Here is a 20186-nt window from a genome sequence, read left to right on the forward strand (position 1 = left end):
AACTAGTATTAAGCATTAGCTCGATGCTAATTTGGACAATCTACAAACTAGTATTAAGCATTAGCTCGATGCTAATTTGGACAATCTCACAGCGGGATGGCTTGTTTTGATCAGTAGTGATTAGAGAGTATGAGATTGAGATCCAACTCAGATCTCACATTTGTAGGGGAAATGGACTGCATTCAGCCCAGGAGAATCTGGTCTAATCTGTCTATCTTAAGTCCAATTCACTTCAAAATACGTAGGTAGCAGACCAGATGCATCTTATTTTCTGAAAGTTACAGAGAAATACATGAATTTGCACATATCATGCAATCATGCCAATATTATTGGGATGGCATGTTAATGTGACCTTCTATTATGAATCTGAGACCATCTACAGCCCTACTTCCCTTTATATACAGGCTTTCTTTTCTCGGCAAATGCGGCTAGACCTTCAAGACGATCCTGAGTGTGCAGGACTTGCTCGTAGCATTCTTCTTCAACAGCCAATGCCGAGGGCATGTCTACCTCTGCCCCTTGATTGATGGCCTTCTTAGCCATTTTTACCGCTACCGGGCCCTGAAATATAGAACCAAGCTCATAATATTTACAATGACGGGGCAGTGATCTTGCGACAAGCATGAATCAATTGAAGCAAATTAACGAACACAGACAAAGAAAGTATCTGCTGGGAATTCTCAGATGGCAATAACTCTGCTGATTCTTCTGCCAAATAAAGCATGTAGTCTGTTCAGCGGTTTCTTACTTTCTGGTTTATCTCCCGCGCAAGTTCAAGAGCCTTTTGATAAGCCTCGCCGGCAGGAACACAGTAGTTTACTACTCCTGCCATGTGAGCATACATAACCCTTCTAAGAAGTGATAAAAGGTGTCCTTGAGGAATAAGAAGTCATAACAGCAGGAAGCAAATCTAAAGATGTTAAACTGACCCATAGTTACAGATTCCACTGCATCAAATCTGCGACCAGTGAATATTAGTTCCTTTGCTCTTGACCTTCCAACAATCCTAGGAAGGCGCTGTGTTCCTCCAGCACTGTATATTGTATCAAATGGACGTCAAGAGCTGAAAATATCATTTGAAACTGGACCTCCAAATAATTCTCAAGGTAATTTCACTGTGATATGCCACTCAAGTATAATGATCAATACAACAGCCTTTATGTTTCAAGAAAATCAGAATCAAGGCTGAAATTTTTAACAATGTTATGAAGGGTGGAATGCATGCATTAAGGCAAAAAATTGTATAGCAGGAACAGGTTTGACTTGTAGCTATAATTAAATTCACATGGCTACTGCAGTTCCAACTTCATTTGAGAGAAAACATCAACAGCATGTAAAAAAAAAGAGCTTACAAAGTAAAGAACAGACTTGGTGACATACCCTGGAATAATAGCAAGGCCAGTCTCTGGCAAACTGAATTTTGCATCCTCGCCTTGCATCATTTTGACAAGAAAAAAAAAGATTCATTTGGTGAAAGAAATGAGCAAAATCTGTTTCCATAAGCATAAGATTGATGCAGATTAAAATCACTACCACATATACGAAGATCACATGACAGAGCCAATTCTAACCCGCCACCGAAAGCAACCCCTTCGACAACAGCAATTGTAGGAATAGACAGTGCCTGCTTAAACATGATACAAAAATTTACATCTATTGGAGGATTTATGCAACACCTGTCAGTTAAAATGCAATTGAGAATGCATATGACATGAACATTGGTTGGGTAACTTTATCTAAAGTTTCACTTTTCATCACCATGGATTTCCTAATTTTCTAAAAATCTGAGAGCAACTGTATAGTATAGAAGAATATATTGTTATTTCGCAACAAACCTCGAAGGATGAAAATGTAGACCTTAAGGAATTAACGAAGTCCCGAACTTCAGTAGGGCCCATCAATCTCCTTTCCTGTCAACATAAAAGACATGCAGTACATCATTGCATGTCATGTACGGGCACCAGTACGTGAGGCGCCATAGGGCCCGCGACGTCCGTCGCGCAGCAGAGCGCACTGCGCGCGCGGGAGTCCGGCCGGGCGACACAGGGCCCAGGCTGCGGCCTCTGGCTGAGCACGCGTAGATAGATTGAGTCGGTTTTGGATAAAGATAGGAATAGTCCAAGTCGGTTAGGGAATTTAGCTTCTAGTCGGTTAGCCTCCAAAACTATTTATGCATGTACGTGAACTCAGAAAAGGCAAGCAATATCAAATTTCCCAAATACATCTCTCTCCCGAAATTCTCTCAAGCCTGCGGCAGGGGACTCACCCTCGCCGGAGAAGACGGCCGACGGCTACGAACTCCGTAGCCAAGGTCCTGCTACCCTAGGGCCCGACGCCCTTGACAACCTGGTATCACGGTCACGATCCTCCTCTTTCCGCTCCGCTGATCCACCTACAGCCGCACCAGCCCTAGCCGTTGCGCCTGCGCCATCTGCAACCACACCGTCACCTCCAGCCGCTGCGCCGCCAACCCTCATGGCGGAACCTTCCAATGCCGACCTCGCCAAGCTGATCGCGGGCCTCTCCAGCACGATCACCTCCCTGCAGGATGACGTCGCGACGTTGAAGAAGGATAAGGAGAAGTCCTCTTCGTCGTCAGGTCCGGGACCGGGCGGTGATGGACAGCACCACAACGACCGGCCGCCGCGATTTCAAAAGCTGGATTTTCCATGCTACGATGGCAAGACCGATCCGCTGATCTTCGTCAATCGATGCGAGTCGTACTTCCATCAGCAACGCATCATGGAGGAAAAAGTCTGGATGGCTTCGTATAATCTGGAGGACATCGCCCAATTGTGGTACATCCAAGTCCAGGCGGACGAGGGCACTCCCCGGTGGAGCCGCTTCAAGGACCTCCTCCACCTGCGTTTTGGGCCGCCCCTGCGCTCAGCGCCGCTTTTCGAGCTCTCTGAGTGCAGGCGCACGAGCTCCGTCGAAGAGTACCAGAATCGCTTCCAGGCCCTTCTTCCACGCGCCGATCCACTGGATGAAGCCCAGCGTGTACAGCTCTTCACTGGAGGACTCCTGCCGCCGCTGAGCCACGCGGTGCGGATTCATAACCCGCAGTCGCTCGCGGCCGCCATGAGCCTGGCACGCCAAGTGGAGTTGATGGAGCTCGACAGGCCGGCACCAGCCCCTGCCCGGTCTGCTCAGCGCGGGCTGCTGCCAGCACCAGCCCCACGGCCGGTCCTGCCCGCCCCTGCTGACAAGACTGCGCAACCACCGGGCCGCGCAGAAGGGGCTCCAGTGAAACGCCTCACGGTGGCGGAACAGGATGAACGACGCCGCCTTGGGCTGTGTTTCAATTGCGACGAGAAGTAATTTCGGGGTCACAACCGCGTCTGCCGGCGCCTCTTCTTCATCGGGGGAGTCGAGCTCTCCGACGCCGACAAGGAGGACGCCGACCAGGCACTGGAGGCACCGGTTTTCTCCCTGCATGCGGTGGCAGGCTTACCAGGCTGCGACACGATGCAAGTCCATGCCGCGGTAGGCGCCACTACTCTCGTCGCGCTGCTCGACACAGGCTCCACCCACAACTTCATCGGCGAAGATGCAGCACGCCGCTCCAGGCTGTCCGTTCGGTCACAGCCCCGGCTCACGGCTCGGGTGGCTAACGGCGAGCAGATCGCCTGCCCAGGGGTCATCCGCGACGCCTCCATCACCATCAACGGCGTGACGTTCCACGTCGACCTTTACGTCATGCCGTTGGCGGGCTTCGACCTCGTCCTCGGGACACAGTGGCTCGCCACCTTGGGCCCCGTCGTTTGGGACGTCGCAGCACGCACCCTGCAGTTCCAGCACCAGGGGCGTTCCATCTGCTGGTCTGGCGTTCCGGCGCCCGCACCGCCGTCCTTAAGCGCCACAACGGCGAGTCCCACGGTCGCCAACGACGCCACGGCCGCTGGGGAGCCCCTGCTGGACGCGCTCCTGGGGGCTTTTGGGGTCGTCTTCGCCGAGCCCCAGGGCCTTCCTCCGAGGCGCACCCACGACCACCGCATCACCCTCAAGCCGGGCGCGACACCGGTGGCGGTCCGGCCATATCGGTACCCTGCGGCGCACAAAGACGAGTTGGAGCGTCAATGTGCGTCGATGCTGGAGCTGGGCATCGTCCGCCGTAGCGATTCGGCGTTCTCTTCACCGGTCCTCCTCGTCAAGAAGCTAGATGGATCATGGCGTTTCTGCGTCGACTACAGGGCCTTGAACGCGCTCACCATCAAGGACGCGTTCCCGATCCCCGTCGTCGACGAGCTCCTCGACGAGCTACACGGCGCCCACTTCTTCTCCAAGCTCGACTTGCGTTCGGGGTACCATCAGGTGCGGATGCGCCCCGAAGACGTGCACATGACCGCGTTCCGCACCCATGATGGGCTGTACGAGTTCCTGGTGATGCCATTTGGGCTTTGCAACGCCCCGACGACGTTTCAGGCATTGATGAATGACGTCCTGCGGCCGTTTCTTCGCCGTTTCGTCCCTGTGTTTTTTGACGACATTTTGATCTACAGTGCGCCATGGGCAGACCACCTTCGGCACCTCCGCGCCGTTTTCTCTGAGCTTCATCGCCACCAGCTCTTCCTCAACCGCAAAAAGTGTGCGTTCGGCGCGGCGTCGGTCTCCTACCTCGGCCACATCATCTCCAAGGACGGCGTCGCCATGGATCCGGCCAAGGTGCAGACCATCCGCGACTGGCCCACTCCGCGCTCGGTGCGTGTGGTGCGTGGGTTCCTCAGCTTGGCGGGTTATTACCGCAAGTTCGTCCACAACTACGGCACGGTGGCCGCCCCGCTCACCACCCTCCTCAAAAAGGACGGCTTCGCCTGGACCGAGGCAGCTACCGCGGCATTCGCCGCTCTCAAAGCCGCGGTCACCTCGGCTCCCGTCCTCGCCATGCCGGACTTCTCCAAGCTGTTCGTCGTCGAGTGCGACGCCTCGTCCCATGGTTTTGGGGCAGTGCTGGTCCAGGCCGGCCACCCAATCGCATTCTTCAGCCGCGCCATCGCTCCTCGCCACCGGGCACTGGCCGCCTACGAGCGTGAGCTCATCGGCCTTGTCCATGCGGTCAGGCACTGGCGACCGTACCTATGGGGGTGCTCCTTTCTCGTCAAGACAGACCACTACAGTCTCAAGTATCTGCTGGATCAGCGGTTGGCGACGATTCCGCAGCACCATTGGGTGAGCAAGCTCTTGGGCTTCGACTTTACCGTCGAATATAAGCCTGGAACGACGAACGTGGTGGCGGACGCTCTATCCCGCCGCGACACTCTGGAGGAGGGCGCCATTCTGGCTCTCTCAGCGCCCCGGTTCGACTTCGTCGACCATCTTCGCCACGGCCAGCTAGCGGACCCAGCCATCGTCGCCATCCGGGATGACATGCTAGCGGGCGTACGCACAACCCCTTGGGCTATTGTCGACGGCATGCTGCAGTACGCGGGCCGCTTGTACATTCCGCCGGCCTCCCCGTTGCTACATGAGATTTTGGAGGCCGTCCATGCTGAGGGCCATGAGGGAGTACAGCGCACGCTGCATCGACTACGCCGGGACTTCCATTTTCCTAATATGAAACAAGTTGTGCAGGATTTTGTCAAGGGGTGCGCCACTTGTCAGCGCTATAAGTCCGAGCATTTGCACCCGGCGGGGCTGCTGCTTCCTCTGCCTGTGCTGCAGGGGGTCTGGACGGATGTGGCGCTTGATTTCATTGAAGCACTTCCTCGAGTTCGCGGCAAGTCGGTCATCCTGACCGTGGTGGATCGATTCAGCAAATACGGCCACTTCATCGTGCTGTCCCACCCCTACTCATCTGAGTCCGTGGTACAGGCCTTCTTCGCCGACATCGTCCGTCTCCATGGGGTGCCGCAGTCCATGGTGTCTGACCGCGACCCAGTCTTCACCTCCAAGTTCTGGCGTGAGCTGATGCGGTTGATGGGCACCAAATTGCACATGGCATCGGCGTTCCATCCACAGTCCAACGGGCAGTCCGAGGCGGCCAACCGCGTCATCACCATGTACCTGCGCTGCCTCACTGGCGACCGGCCGCGCCAATGGCTTCAGTGGCTTCCGTGGGCGGAGTACGTCTTCAACACCGCCTACCAAAGCTCTCTCCAGGACACCCCGTTCCGGGTTGTCTATGGGCGTGACCCTCCGTCGATCCGGTCTTATGAGCCGGGGGACACCAGGGTGGCGGCTGTGGCCCGCACCATCACCGACCGTGACGAGTTCTTGGCGGATGTGCATCATCGCCTCGAACAGGCGCAGCAGGTCCAGAAGCACCACTACGACCGGACGCACCGCGACGTCTCCTACGCGGTGGGCGATTGGCTCCTTCGCCTCCGACACCGCCCGGTCGCTTCCCTGCCCGCCTCTAGCACCGGCAAGCTGAAGCCCAAATACTACGGGCCGTATCGCATCACCGAGCTCATCAACAACGTCGCCGTTCACCTCAACTTGCCTGCGGGAGCTCGCATTCACGATGTGTTCCATGTCGGTGTCCTCAAGAAGTTTCACGGGCCTCCACCAACGGCTCCTCCACCACTACCAGCCCTCCACCATGGTGCCGTGACTCCAGAGCCTGCGCGTGCTGTCCGGACCCGCTTGGCCCGTAGTGTACGTCAAGTCTTGATACAGTGGAAAGGAGAGACGGCTGCCTACGCAACATGGGAAGATGTTGATGCGTTCATCACCAAGTTTCCGACATTCCAGCTCGAGGACGAGCTGCCTCTCGAGGGGGGGGGGAGAGATGTCATGTACGGGCACCAGTACGTGAGGCGCCATAGGGCCCGCGACGTCCGTCGCGCGGCAGAGCGCGCTGCGCGCGCGGGAGTCCGGCCGGGCGACACAGGGCCCAGGCTGCGGCCTCTGGCTGAGCACGCGTAGATAGATTGAGTCGGTTTTGGATAAAGATAGGAATAGTCCAAGTCGGTTAGGGAATTTAGCTTCTAGTCGGTTAGCCTCCAAGGCTATTTATGCATGTACGTGAACTCAGAAAAGGCAAGCAATATCAGATTTCCCAAATACATCTCTCTCTCGAAACTCTCTCAAGCCTGCGGCAGGGGACTCACCCTCGCCGGAGAAGACGGCCGATGGCTACGAACTCCGTAGCCGAGGTCCTGCTACCCTAGGGCCCGACGCCCTTGACATTGCATCTGTCATTTTCTGTAAAAAGGATACATGGTGTAGTTTTATAACTGATATACAAAGGTCAAATATAAACAAATGGACAGCACTTGAATAGCAAATCAAACAAAATTCTTCATAAAGAAAGACCGTAAACAGTGCACAAAGAGACATAGCCACTTAAATTACTCCAAATGTAGTACATTTATGCTAACTTTGGAGTTCATCACCAATCATCCTATTGATAGAGCATAAGTCTGACCTGTTGACTCTGTTTTTTTTCTCAATTTATCAATAAAAATATGAAAAAATGTTCCTAATTTTTTATATACTTTTTTTTTCTGATATCCGTTTCACCATTTGAATACCAAAGTCCTCTATGTGCTCTAGAAACTCAACAAGCCAAAGTTTTTCACCTACAATCATTTCCTTCTTTCTTTGAAATCAAAATGATCATACGATTGATCTCCACCAATTGGGCCCTTGGATCCACGCCCTGATCGGGGCGCCCGACCGCTCCATGGTTGGTGGGCCCCCGTCGTACAGCGCTATAAAAAGTGAGGTGGGGGCCGGGGCACAAGGCACGAGATTCACCTGAGCCGCCAGACACCCCACCTACATCCTAACCCTAGCCGATCTAGAGAGAGGGCGCTGCCAGCGACGGGAAGCACCGCCACCGGCCACCGCCGCCTTTGCGCCGCCGCCACTGCAACCGCGTCTTCACCGTCGGACTTCACCACGTCACCGACAAGCACCGCCATGGCCAGCTCGTCTTCCTCGAAGGCGGCCGATGGTTTGCATCTTCGCACCCTCTCTCTCTCTCTGCTTCTCGCTTTAGCTTATGTTATAGGGTTTGTCATGTTCTAAATTCAAGTATACACCTGCTAGATCTACAACTAGGTGATCCTAAACTTCTATCAATGGTATCAGTCGCCTGGTCTAGATGTAGATCTAGTCCTTGGGGTAGAAATCACGAAGAAAACAGAAGGAAGGGACTCGATTCGAATCGGATTGAAACCCCACACAAGACCCCAAACCCTAACCCTAACCCTAGAAGGGAAACAGACAGAGAGGTGGAGGAATCTACCTGGTTTCTTCACCACCGTTGACACTGCCACGCGCGGGAAGAAGGACCCGCCGCCGCCTCGCTGGCACGCGGGAAGATGGAAATGAGCTAGGGTTTCGGGCGACAGACGACCGCGGGCGTTTTGATCCGCCGAGAACGACGAACAACCGTCCGATCGCGATGAACGGCTGAGAGCCATCGGGCCGGATACAGCCCAGGCGGGCGAGTGAAATCCCGGCCCAGGCTCAGGTTGTGGCCTGGGCACGGGGGAGCGTGGGCGCGAGCCGCCGCCGCAGGCCGAATTCGCTGCTGGGCCGCGACAGTGCGCAACGCGCAAGCAGTTTCGGCCCAAGTTGCACAGTAACTTTTTCGTTTTTGTTTTTGTTTTTTATTTTTCAGAAGCAAATTTTGATGATTTTTTACTAGTTTAAATCTCTATCAAAATTAGACCTAACAGGATATTTTTTTTCAGAGAGCAGATGAGTGCTTCTGAAAAGTAGATAAAAAACTTTTCCATGTTTCCGCTGCGATGTTAAAGTTTATTATCTTCTAATTAAATTCGAACCAACGGCAGAATTTAATTTGACGAGCAGTTGAATTTTATTCAGTAAATTATAATATTGTTATTTTTCTTACCAACGTTGATAATAGTAATATTATAATGATTATTCATAAGTTTTTCCATGCATTATTTCTATTTCTGCCCAACGGTGATGTAGAATTAGTGTATAAGAAAGTTGTATGTTTTAATTTTGATCAACGTTAAATTAAGGCATGTAATTGTTATGATATATTTTCTCACTATCTCTGACGGTGTTTTTCAGGACTCAACCCAATAGCATTTATCTCGCACATACCACCTCTTGAAGGGGGCAACTATAGGGTATGGCGAGAGAAGTATGAACTAGCACTTGCGCTGTCTGAAAATGACCTAGCGCTTACCTCTTCGTGTCCTACTGAGCTAGTGGACCCAGTGTGAGAAGAAAATGAGTCTGATGCTGATTTCACTGCTCGGCAGCGAGATCATGCAGAAGTGCGGATAAAATATGATCTCGAACTCAAGAAATGAGACATTTCAAACCGCAAGTGCTTGATGGTGGATAAGTCCACAATTTCAGATGCTATAAGGGGTCTATCCTAGATTGTGATACCGCCATAGAGTATCTTAAGAAAGTGAAGAGTCAGTTCACTGGCTCTTCAAAGGCTTATGCCAGTACTTTGATCAAAAAATTCTTCAATGAGAAATACACTGGTGGCGGTATCAGAGAGCACGTACTGAAGATGAGCAACACGGCTTCGAAGCTGAAGTCAATGGATTTGGGGCTCAAGGATGAGTTTCTGATTCATTTGGTTTTTGCTTCCTTGCCTAAGGAATACGAAACTTTTGTTGATAATTACAACATGCAGCCCGACCCCAACTTGTTTGGGACTTAAAGGCTTTGTTGTTGTTGTTGTACAACATGCAGCCCGACAAATGGGATATAGAGAAGCTCATTGCAATGTGTGTTCAAGAAAAGGAGAGGCTGAAAAGCTCACAGGGTGACTCTGCTAACCTTGTGAAGGACAACAAGAAGAAGAACTTCAATAAGAATGCCAAATCTCAAGAAAAAGCCCCTCAGAATGACCACCATTAGAAGAACAACAATATTCAAATTGAGAAGAATCAATGTAAATGGTGCAAGAAGCATGGACATTACCAGAGGGATTGTCCAGACTTCCTGAAGAGCATTCTGAAGAGAAATGAGGATTTCATTACATTCATAGATCAATCCTTATATTTAAGTTATGCAAAATCTACTTGGTGGATTGATTCAGGTGCAACTGTTAATGTTGCAAATTCATTATAGGGATTCCGTACGAGGAGGACCCTGCAAAGAGGAGAAAAAAGAATTAAAGTTGCAAATAGGGTTGAAGCTGAAGTTGAAGCCATTGGAGATCTCTCGCTAGAATTAGATGATGGTTTTATACTTCAGTTTTCAGATACTCTTTATGTACCCTCTTTGCGTAGAAACTTGATAAGTGTTTCAAAATTAGACGATGATGGATTGTCATTTTGTTAATGGCAAATGTCGGATTGTGTAAAATAATAAGTGTGTTGGTCTTGCCTTCCGACAAGACAAGCTTTATTTATTATCATTTTCTGAGAATATGAATGATGTGAGCATTGAGCATGAGAATGTCTCCTCGTCTATGAATACAAGCAATAAGCGGAAGAGAGTTCATGATACATCATCGAAATTATGGCACTGTCGTTTAGACCATATTTCGAGGGGGAGAATAAAGCTATTGATTAAGAAATCAATTCTTCCGCCTTTAGAATTTTCAGATTTAGAACAATGCATAGATTGTATAAAAGAAAAGTACGTTAAGAAAATAAACAAAGATGCCAAACGAAGCGCAAGAATTTTAGAAATAGTTCACACAGACATTTGTGGTCCTTTTCCTGTGAAAAGTGTGGATTATTATGATTCATTTATAACATTCACAGATGATTATTCTCGTTTTGGCTATATTTATCCAATTAAGGAAATATCGGAAGCGTTGAATAAATTTAAGATATTTAAGGTTGAAGTAGAAAATCAGCACAACTTAAAGATTAAGATAGTAAGGTCCGGCCGTGGGAGAGAATACTACGGTCGACAAACCCCATATGGCCAAGTTCCTGAACCCTTTGTAAGGTTCTTACAGAAAAATGACATAGTAGCTCAGTATTCTACACCGGGCGAGCCTCAGCAGAATGGAGTAGCTGAAAGACGCAATCGTACTTTAATGGATATGGTGAGAAGAATGATAAGTTACTCTACCCTACCGATAAGTTTATGGATGGAGGCGTTAAAAACCGACATTCATATTCTTAATCGAGTGCCAAGCAAATCGGTACCCAAAACACCGTATGAGTTGTGAACAGGAAAGAAACCCTCATTTAACTATTTACGTGTGTGGGGTTGTCCAGCTGAGGCAAAAGTTTTTAACTCAAACATAGAGAAGTTAAACTCTAAGACAGTCAGTTGCTATTTCATTGGCTATCCACAAAAGTCAAAAGGTTATCGTTTCTATTGTCCTGACAGACAAACGAAGTTTATAGAAACAAGAAATGATGTCTTCTTGGAGGATGATATGATCAAGGGAAGCATGGTAGCGCGAGAAATTAGTTTTGAACAGAAGCGAGAATGTGTGCCCACTCCTATGGTTCAGAAGGCATTCTTCACGTTACCTGTGGTTGTTGTACCAACAGTGCGAGACACTGTAGTAACAACACCTGTTGTTAGTTCTCCTGTGGCAACAATGAATGAACATGAGGAACATGTCCTTCAAGATCCCCTAGAACCCGTTGTCACACATGAGAGTAACAACAGCCTCATATAGAACAAGCGTCATCTAACGAGGTCCCTAAAAGGTCTCAAAGAGTCAGAAGATCAGTCATTCATGATGACTACGAAGTTTATGAATGTGAGAAATTTCAAATGGAGGGTGATCCCACCTCGTTTGAAGAAGTCATGAGAAGCGTCCACTCATCCAAGTGGCCTAGAAGCCATGGAAGATGAAATGAAATCAAGAAAAACCAACGGTGTTTTGGACTTAGAAACAATTCCTAAAGGATCCAAGATAGTAGGCTGTAAATAGGTTTACAAAACTAAACATGACTCCAAAGGGAATATAAAAAGGTTTAAAGCGCGACTTGTGGCGAAAGATTTCACGCAAAGAGAAGGCCTAGATTACAATGAGACATTTTCTCTAGTCTCATGTAAGGATTCTTTTATAATCATATTAGCGCTTGTAGCACATTATGATTTAGAATTACATCAGATGGATGTAAAGACGGCGTTCCTAAACAGGGATCTGAAGGAAAATATTTACATGGCACAACCGAAAGGTTTTGTTGTGGAAGAAAAAGAACGCATGGGATGTCGCCAGAAGAAATCTATTTACGGATTAAAACAAGCTTCAAGATATTGGTATTTGAAGTTTGATAATACAATAAGAAAGTTTAGGTTTTCAAAAAATATAGAGGACAATTGCGTTTATGCAAAGTTTAAGAATGAAAAATATATTTTCTTAGTCTTGTACGTGGATGACGTCTTGCTCGCTAGCAGTGAAGTTAATCTACTACTAGAAACAAAGTTATTGTCCTCGAAGTTTGATATGAAGGATCTCGGTGAAGCCTCGTTGGTCGTAGAAAATAGAGATTCACCGAGATAGAGAAAATAGGGTTTTAGGATTATCACAAAAGGCATACTTAGAAAAAGTTCTAAAGAAATACAGTATCCAAAATTATAAGTCTTCACCTGCTCCCATAGTCAAGGGCGACAAATATGGGGAATTTTAATGTCCCAGGAAGCAATATGAGATCGATCAAATGAAAGCGGTTCTATATAGTTCAGTCGTCGAAAGTTTACAGAATGCTCAAGTATGTACTCGCCCTGACTTAGCATTTGTTACCGGGTTACTTGGCAAATATCAGAGTAATCTAGGAATAGAACACTGAAAATTAGTAAAGAAAATTTTGCGTTACCTGCAATGTACGAAGGGTCTCATGCTAACGTACAGAAGATCTGATTCCCTGCACATAGAGGGGTATACAGATTCTGATTATACGGGAGATGACAGAAAGTCCACATCAGAATACATATTCACTCTCGCAGGAGGAGCTATATTGTGGAAAAGTTCAAAGCAAACCGTCACTACATCGTCCACAATATATGCCGAGTTTGTAGCATGTTATAAGACCACAGGACAGGTGAATTAGCTAAAGAAATTCATGCCCAGATTGAAAGTGGTAGACGACATACATAAACCACTCAAATTATACTGTTATAATAATCCGGCAGTATGTTATGCTCACAACAATAAGTCAAGTGATGCTGCTAAACACATTGACATAAAGTATTATGTTGTGAAAGACAAAGTCCGGAATCATATAATTAGTCTTGAGCATATAAGAACCGAAAATATGCTTGTAGATCCGCTTATAAAAGGCTTACCATCCAGTATGTTCAGAGAACACTTAGTCGGGATGGGTTTAAGGGAAAGCCTATGACTCCTGGATAATGAGGGACTAGTTGAGAATCTATTTTAAAACAGAGAGGTGCATTGTAGCTGTTTAATCTAATGACAACTGACCATGACGATGAGGCACGCTTTATGCACTGATCTGTGATGGAATAGGAACAAGATAAAGTAAGTAAGTTAAATTTAAGTCATAAGGTGGGAACAAGATAAAGTAACTAAATTAAGTTTAAGTCATAAGGTGAGATCAAGGGGGAGAATGTTAGATTGATCTCCACCAATTGGCTTAATGGCCAATTGGGCCCTTGGATCCGCACCCTGATCGGGGCGCCCAACCGCTCCATGGTTGGTGGACCCCTGTCGCACAGCGCCATAAAAAGAGAGGTGGACACGAGGCTCACCTGAGCCGCCAGACACCCCACCTACATCCTAACCCTAGCCGATCTAGAGAGAGGGCGCTGCCAGCGTCGGGAAGCACCGCCATCGGCCACCGCCGCCTCTGCACCGCCGCCACTACTACCACGTCTTCACCGCTGGACTTCACCACGTCACCGACAAGCACCGCCATGGCCAGCTCGTCTTCCTCGAAGGCGGCCGATGGTTTGCATCTCCACACCCCCCCTCTCTCTCTCTACTTCTCGCTTTAGCTTATGTTCTAGAGTTTGCCATGTTCTAAATTCAAGTATACACCCGCTAGATCTACAACTAGGTGATCCTAAACTTCTATCACATACATTTCACAAATGTCTTCCCTGGATAATCAATTCTCCTTGCACATAATATGAGCAACTAGTCCATCAGCAATGACTTGGAAGTGTGGGGAATAATGCAATCAAGATTAATCTCACAAAAATATCCGTGTTCACTGGCGGAGCTTCATTGAGGCCAAAAGGTCATTGTTTTGAAGTTTTATACTTAATCATGCTTAAACATTGGTAACCTAGCTCTTTTAGCACTAATGGCCCCTCTAACATTACGTGAAGCTTCGGCAGTGTCCGTGTCAGCATGTGTTAGTAGACATCCAAATTGCAATACTATGTCTAACGAAAACAAGAAGGCGTATGTGTGATAGACCTATAGCAACTAAAGTGGCAATAAGCAATTGTTGCCACTGAAAATTACCCGTGTGTCAGCACAACTCACCAACTAGGAATCCTAATGAGTAATGAGCAGAATCAAACTTCCAGAACAGAGCTAGTGCAGCTGCAGCTGATACCTTGAGATCGGCGCCCGCGCAGAAAACCTTGGGCACCGAGCTCGCCACCAAGACGACGTTTGCAGCCGTGTCAGCCTCCACCTCCTGGATCGCGCTCCGCAGCCCCTGGAGCATCTCCTTCCCTATGGCGTTCTTGGCCTCCGGCCGCTCCAGCCTCAGCTCCACGATCCCTGTAGCCAACGAATCACGGCCTGGGAAACACAATCCCTACGAGCAACAAATGCAGAATTTCGTTGAGATGGGGGGGGGGTTCAGTACAGACAGACCGGTGTCCGGAGCCGAGAGCTTTTGAAGGCGGACGGGACCCGGCTGGGCGAGGATTTGGAGGGCGCGAAAGAAGACGGCGCTGTGGGAGGAGGCCGCAGAAGGCGGAGGTGACCTTCCGGCGCGTGGCCGGCCGGAGACAGCGAGGAGGCGCCGGAGGCCGAGCATGTTGGGAGAGCTGGACTGAACCAGGTGCGGAGGAGCCGCACCCGGGTAAATACTGAGACACTGATTGGGCAGTTACGAGGTGTCGCCGGTGTCAGGTAGAGTAGAGATGGGCAGAGAGGGGAAGGAGACAGACGCAACGCAACGGACACATCTTTGGATATGGTCGTATGGATAGATCACGCACGATTCACGAGTTTTCAGCTTCGAATATTATACTCGCCCAGCAGCTCTTGAGCTCTCCCACCTTGAACTCTCCTGATCACGGTCGGTCGCCGTCTCGCGGATGAGAAAACGCGGATGCGGTTGTAAGGAGCTCAGAGCTGTCACCACTCACCCGCGCCCCGCGCTGGACGCATGGAACCAAATCTCTGAGACGTCGTTGGGACCAGAGGATCGATCCACGGCCATGAGGACGTGAGTATGAGCACGAGCACGTGCACGCCGGCGGGCGGAGGCGGAGGCGGAGCTGCAGCTGCCCTCGTTGCGGAAAACCGGAGCAGCAGCTCCGTCCTAGCAGGAACCGCTAGCTGCCTAGCTGACCAGCCGGTCCAACCACCGCGCAGCCGCGGGTACAGCGTGACGCGAGCCGTGTTAGCCCATGCACCCCGGCCTGTCTAAGCTGAACAACCAGGTTAAACATTGCCCGTTGGGCCTCTTCACTCTTCTGTAGCAATTCCAGGGCCCAGTGCACAACCATTCCTTCCTTAAACACGGCCCGCTGAAGTCACTCTTTGTAGCAGACTCTCAGGACGATTATCATCATTCTTTCTGATACTACTTTCCTGCTGTACACAGGCTTCCTCTTCTCGGCAAATGCAGCCAGGGCCTCAAGGCGATCCTGCGTGTGCAGCAGCTGCTCGTAGCACTCCCCTTCGATAGCCAGCGCCGAGGTCATGTCCGCGACCTCCGTCCCCTCATTGATAGCCTTCTTTGCCATCCTTATCCCCAAGGGACCCTGGAAGAACGAGAACCAAGTTCAGAGCGGATTAAGGGGCCAGGCCACTGGACCAGTGATCTCAATGAAATGAACCCAATTTCCGATGAATTCGTTCACGCAAGTTGACTGGTCCTGGCAGAAAAAAAAAGGGCCGTATCCAGCACAGAGAGCTCCCGCTCTGTGTCAGTAGCAAGCCTTACTCTCGCCTGTGCAATGCGAGAAGACCGCGACTCGAACCCAGGACCTTCCGGTCACAGACGATAAGACTCTACCGCTTGCACCAGGCCCCGCAAGTAGTTCTATTATTTCACTTATTATTAATTTCCAGTTGCTCAAAAAAAACTTATTATTAATTTCCGATGAATTTGTTCACGCAAGTTGACTGGTCCTGGCAGAAACTTGTTATTATTTGCATTTGTGTTTTTTTTTGTTGCAAATATATACTGTGGCATGTAATCTTTAGATGGAAAGTGTGAAGTTGTGAACTCAAGAAATTCCTGTCTTTGTGTTTTTTGTTGTTGCAAATATATACTGTGGATTTTAGATGGGAAGCTTGAACTCATGAAGAAATTCCTGTCTTTAAAAGATCAGATTAAGAATGATCCTTACCTTCTGAGTTATCTCACAGGCAATGTCAAGAGCCTTCTGGTAAGCCTCTCCTGCTGGAACACAATAGTTTGCTAGTCCTGAAACCCAAACACCAAGTTAAGAGTTGTTGCAATAAGTAATAAGTAGGTACAAATAGGTAACAACTAACAAGGCTAGCATTACCCATCATTACAGCTTCAGCTGCGCCACATCTGCGGCCAGTGAATATCAGTTCCTTTGCTCTGGACCTCCCGACGATCCTAGGAAGGCGTTGTGTACCTCCAGCTCTGTATAGTACAGCAAACGAAGTTATTTCACCGAAGCAGATTACTCTGGTAGTTTTGGTTAGGTTCTGTGCACTTTTCAATGTTGAGTACATCAAGAAATGCATGTACAATAACTATAGTCAAACCATGCAGTGGGAAAGTTCTGTCATGACAAAGAAAACCACTATCAAATTTTGATTCTAGAAAAGTAAACATATCATGTAAAGTCCTGCTTGTCGGTTTCGCCTTTTCAGCATCAACATATCAAATCGACTATTTGCAAGGCACTTAAAGTTGATGTAGATGCTTACTTCTACAAGTTCCTTATGCTTGAGTCTGTGTCAAACTTTTGACAGCCACGTCAAAGAAGTGAATAAATCTACGTTAACTACAAGGTCAGTCTTCAGGCATAATGTTGGCTAAGTCTTCCTGAGCAGCCCCCTGTTGAAGCCAGCAGTTTATTTTCTATGAAATCACGTCCAATTACGGCTAGATTTATCACGTCCCAATTCAAGACTAAAAAATTGCACCAGGCTGGGGACACCCTATGTATTTCAGGCCATTTTGTTTCAGAGCATCTTGACATTTTCTTGAAAAAATCATATATAAAACTATAAAAGTAAAACACAGTGTAGGTTATTTATTTCCATACCCAGGTATAATAGCAAGGCCTGTTTCTGGCAGTCCAAGTTCTGCATTTTCCCCTGCACAGAATGTAGGTACGCATTTCAATATCCAAAACAACATGAAATAGTTATCCCATAGGATGGACAGAATTTGGTAATACTCCAGAACAAAGGCACCACCGCATATTCGGAGATCGCATGCCAAAGCCAGTTCTAGCCCACCACCAAGGGCAGCTCCTTCAATGACAGCAATTGTTGGAATAGGGAGTGCCTATTGAAACAAACTGTGATTTGTAAGTACCATGAGAACAACATATGCTGATATGTACATCAAATAACTATGGCCAATGATAAGAAAAATGAGTCATGGGGCAACTTGAATAAAGATGCGCGTAGTTGTATGTTTACCCATTACCCATTTTGTTGATTTAATGTTACAAATGCAAAAGGGCAAATTAAACTTGAGTTCCAGGTGCAAACCTCAAAAGATGAAAATGTAGATCTCAAGGATCTAGCATACTCCCCAACGTCAGAAGAGTTCATTAGCCTCCTTTCCTGCTAACAATAGTATTGCTCTGAGATGGGGCCCTTGTCGTTTCATTAGTCATTATACAGTGAATATGATGTTCTTTATTCTTGAACTGATCTAAAGGTCAAAACAAGGGACAGAGGCAAGGAGGCAAGTATTACTGTATCAATTATGATATGTCAAACAAATTGGTTGAGAAATCAATGTCATAGCGGAGTGTGCAAAAATGATCCCTTTAGCAGTACTATGATGTCACTACATAATAAAGGATTACATCAATCATTTTATAGCTGCTAGTAGGAAAGATATGCTACAAATTCTTAATTCCCAAAGATACAAAAGCATCCGACCTGAGTTTGGTGGGACTGTGGGACATATCCATGATTAAATTGTAAGGAACATTTCAAGGATGCTATACATAATGTTTCATAGGAAATAATCAGAAATCGTAGAAACAATTAGTCACCGTTAAAAGTTAAGAGTTTCAGAAATAGAAAAGCCATCAAAGAAACAAAATACTAAGATTTCTAGATTAATTTCCATTGGTTCCTGATATAAATTACTTTATTTGGTGCATACCAAAATTATATACAATGCGGCCTGTTCACTGGTTGGTTTCTGGGCTGGTTTGGGCTGGCTGGTGCTGGTTTATTGTGAGAGGAAAACACTGTTGGCTGGCTGAAACCAACAAGCGAACAGGCACATGTGGAATAATAGTAGTTCAACATATATATGAGGGGTCATGGTTGTTTCTCTTTAAGCCACACACTCTAGTCTTTACTAATCATAGACCCTAGAGTTTCTAAAGTTGTCCTTCAAACATTCTTTGCAAAAGAAATTGTCTATCAAAACATCCTTTTGTCTCGTATACTTAGACGCACCTCAAGATACCGACTCTTCTATGTGTTGGCTTAGCCATGAGTCATTCTTTTCCCCAAGCCTTCACACCACTCCAACCATTCCTTTTCTTTTTAACAATTAAATCTAAGACACAATATTTCTGAACATCAATATCAGCATTGCGCAAAGTTCACCAATCAACTCTGCTGATAGCATTTCGCAACTGCTCTTTAATCATAACTAATCTGGATCTGGAATACGCACATGCACCTAAACCACTTTTGCCTGTCTTCTACTGAAATCGAAACTCGTGTTCATTTGTTGTGTCCCAACATCCAAGCGGCTAAACCCATCTAAAACAAGCTGAACAGTCCAGACCTTGAGATCGGCGCCTGCACAGAAAGCCCCCGGCACGGAGCTCGCAACAAGGATGACCTTCGCCGTCGTGTCGGCCTGAATCTTCTCTACGGCGCTCCGCAGCCTCCTCATCACATCCCAATTAATGGCGTTCTTGACCTCCGGCCGCTCCAGCCTCAGCTCTAAGATCCCTGAACCGGGACCCAGGTCAAAGAATAATCAAAAGGAGGAATTTTAGAACAGCTACCAAAAAAAAGAAAAAAAAAGAAAATTTTAAAAGCCGACAGTGGCTTCTAGGTGGCAGGTTCACAGACAGGAGTTGGGTGCCGGGAGCTTCTGGAGGCGGACGGGCTCCGGCTGGGCTAGGATTTGGAAGGTGCGGGCGAATAGGGAGTGATGGCCAGTGGTGGTGGATACGGAGGTCGACGGAGCGTGGCGGCCCGCAAGGTAGCCGGAGGCGGCGAGGAGGCCTCGCGGACTGCGCATTGGGAACAGTCGGGGGAACGAGCTTGGAGTGCCACTGCTAGGACTCTGATGTGGGCAAAGTAGTCGGACGTCTGTGGGCCCTGGCTGGTGGCTGCATAGGTACAACGAGACACGTGGAATACTGGAATCTACTGTATCGGTTCCAAATTAGATATTTTGTCTTTTTCATATACTTTGTGCTATTATTGTATTTAAATATAACGTATATTTAAGTATAAAACAGAAGCTATATAAAAATAGAAATATTTGACTTAGAATAAAACTAAAGGTGTGTTAGTTTTGCTGCTACCCTCATCTTGTTGGGCGAGGTTACCTTGGCTGGAGAGCTATCTAGTTGGCTCAAGTTGGTGAGAAAAATCTTGAAACACAAGCACTGAGGTGATTTTGTTGCACATCTAAACAAGTTGCTTGTATAAGTACCTTGCCAACTAGGTACCACAGTAATCAACAAAACATCCAAACGTGTCCTAATTGTGATGTGTAAAAAACAGAGAAAAGTAGTAGCTAAAATTAGCCTTAGTCCATCCAAACATGATAGGCTAATAGGTTACCTAATTCTTAGCCAAATTTCTAAGTTATTACCCAACTATTTGACCAAAACCAGGTAATTGGAACTAATAAGAGCAACATATATTGTGGAAAGGTCTAAAATGCCCATGCCTTCTTATCTCTATACGCATATGCCTTATCCCGTGTTGTCCAGTCCGTTGTGCGTAACCCTGACAGATG

General features: G+C 47.7%; 2 protein-coding genes across 2 annotated transcripts; both read right to left on the bottom strand.

Moving 5' to 3' along the window:
* Positions 1 to 214: 214 nt before the first annotated feature.
* On the bottom strand, positions 215 to 19478 carry LOC136467478 (probable enoyl-CoA hydratase 2, mitochondrial). Its single transcript, XM_066466194.1, has 13 exons — positions 19286 to 19478; positions 18993 to 19162; positions 17726 to 17800; positions 17426 to 17516; positions 17272 to 17323; positions 16537 to 16640; positions 16375 to 16451; positions 1836 to 1910; positions 1534 to 1624; positions 1381 to 1432; positions 930 to 1033; positions 749 to 825; positions 215 to 561 (listed from the first exon to the last, which is right to left on the bottom strand). Exons 1-13 carry the CDS (start codon positions 19455 to 19457, stop codon positions 385 to 387), a joined length of 1317 nt encoding a protein of 438 aa, XP_066322291.1. The 5' UTR covers positions 19458 to 19478; the 3' UTR covers positions 215 to 384.
* LOC136462259 (probable enoyl-CoA hydratase 2, mitochondrial) lies at positions 12543 to 15765 on the bottom strand. Its single transcript, XM_066461380.1, has 5 exons — positions 15571 to 15765; positions 14663 to 14843; positions 14397 to 14566; positions 12687 to 12734; positions 12543 to 12594 (listed from the first exon to the last, which is right to left on the bottom strand). Exons 1-4 carry the CDS (start codon positions 15763 to 15765, stop codon positions 12711 to 12713), a joined length of 570 nt encoding a protein of 189 aa, XP_066317477.1. The 3' UTR covers positions 12543 to 12594; positions 12687 to 12710.
* Positions 19479 to 20186: the final 708 nt, after the last annotated feature.

Source organism: Miscanthus floridulus, chromosome 7, assembly GCF_019320115.1.
Source record: "Miscanthus floridulus cultivar M001 chromosome 7, ASM1932011v1, whole genome shotgun sequence".
In the NCBI taxonomy this organism is placed as follows: domain Eukaryota; kingdom Viridiplantae; phylum Streptophyta; class Magnoliopsida; order Poales; family Poaceae; genus Miscanthus; species Miscanthus floridulus.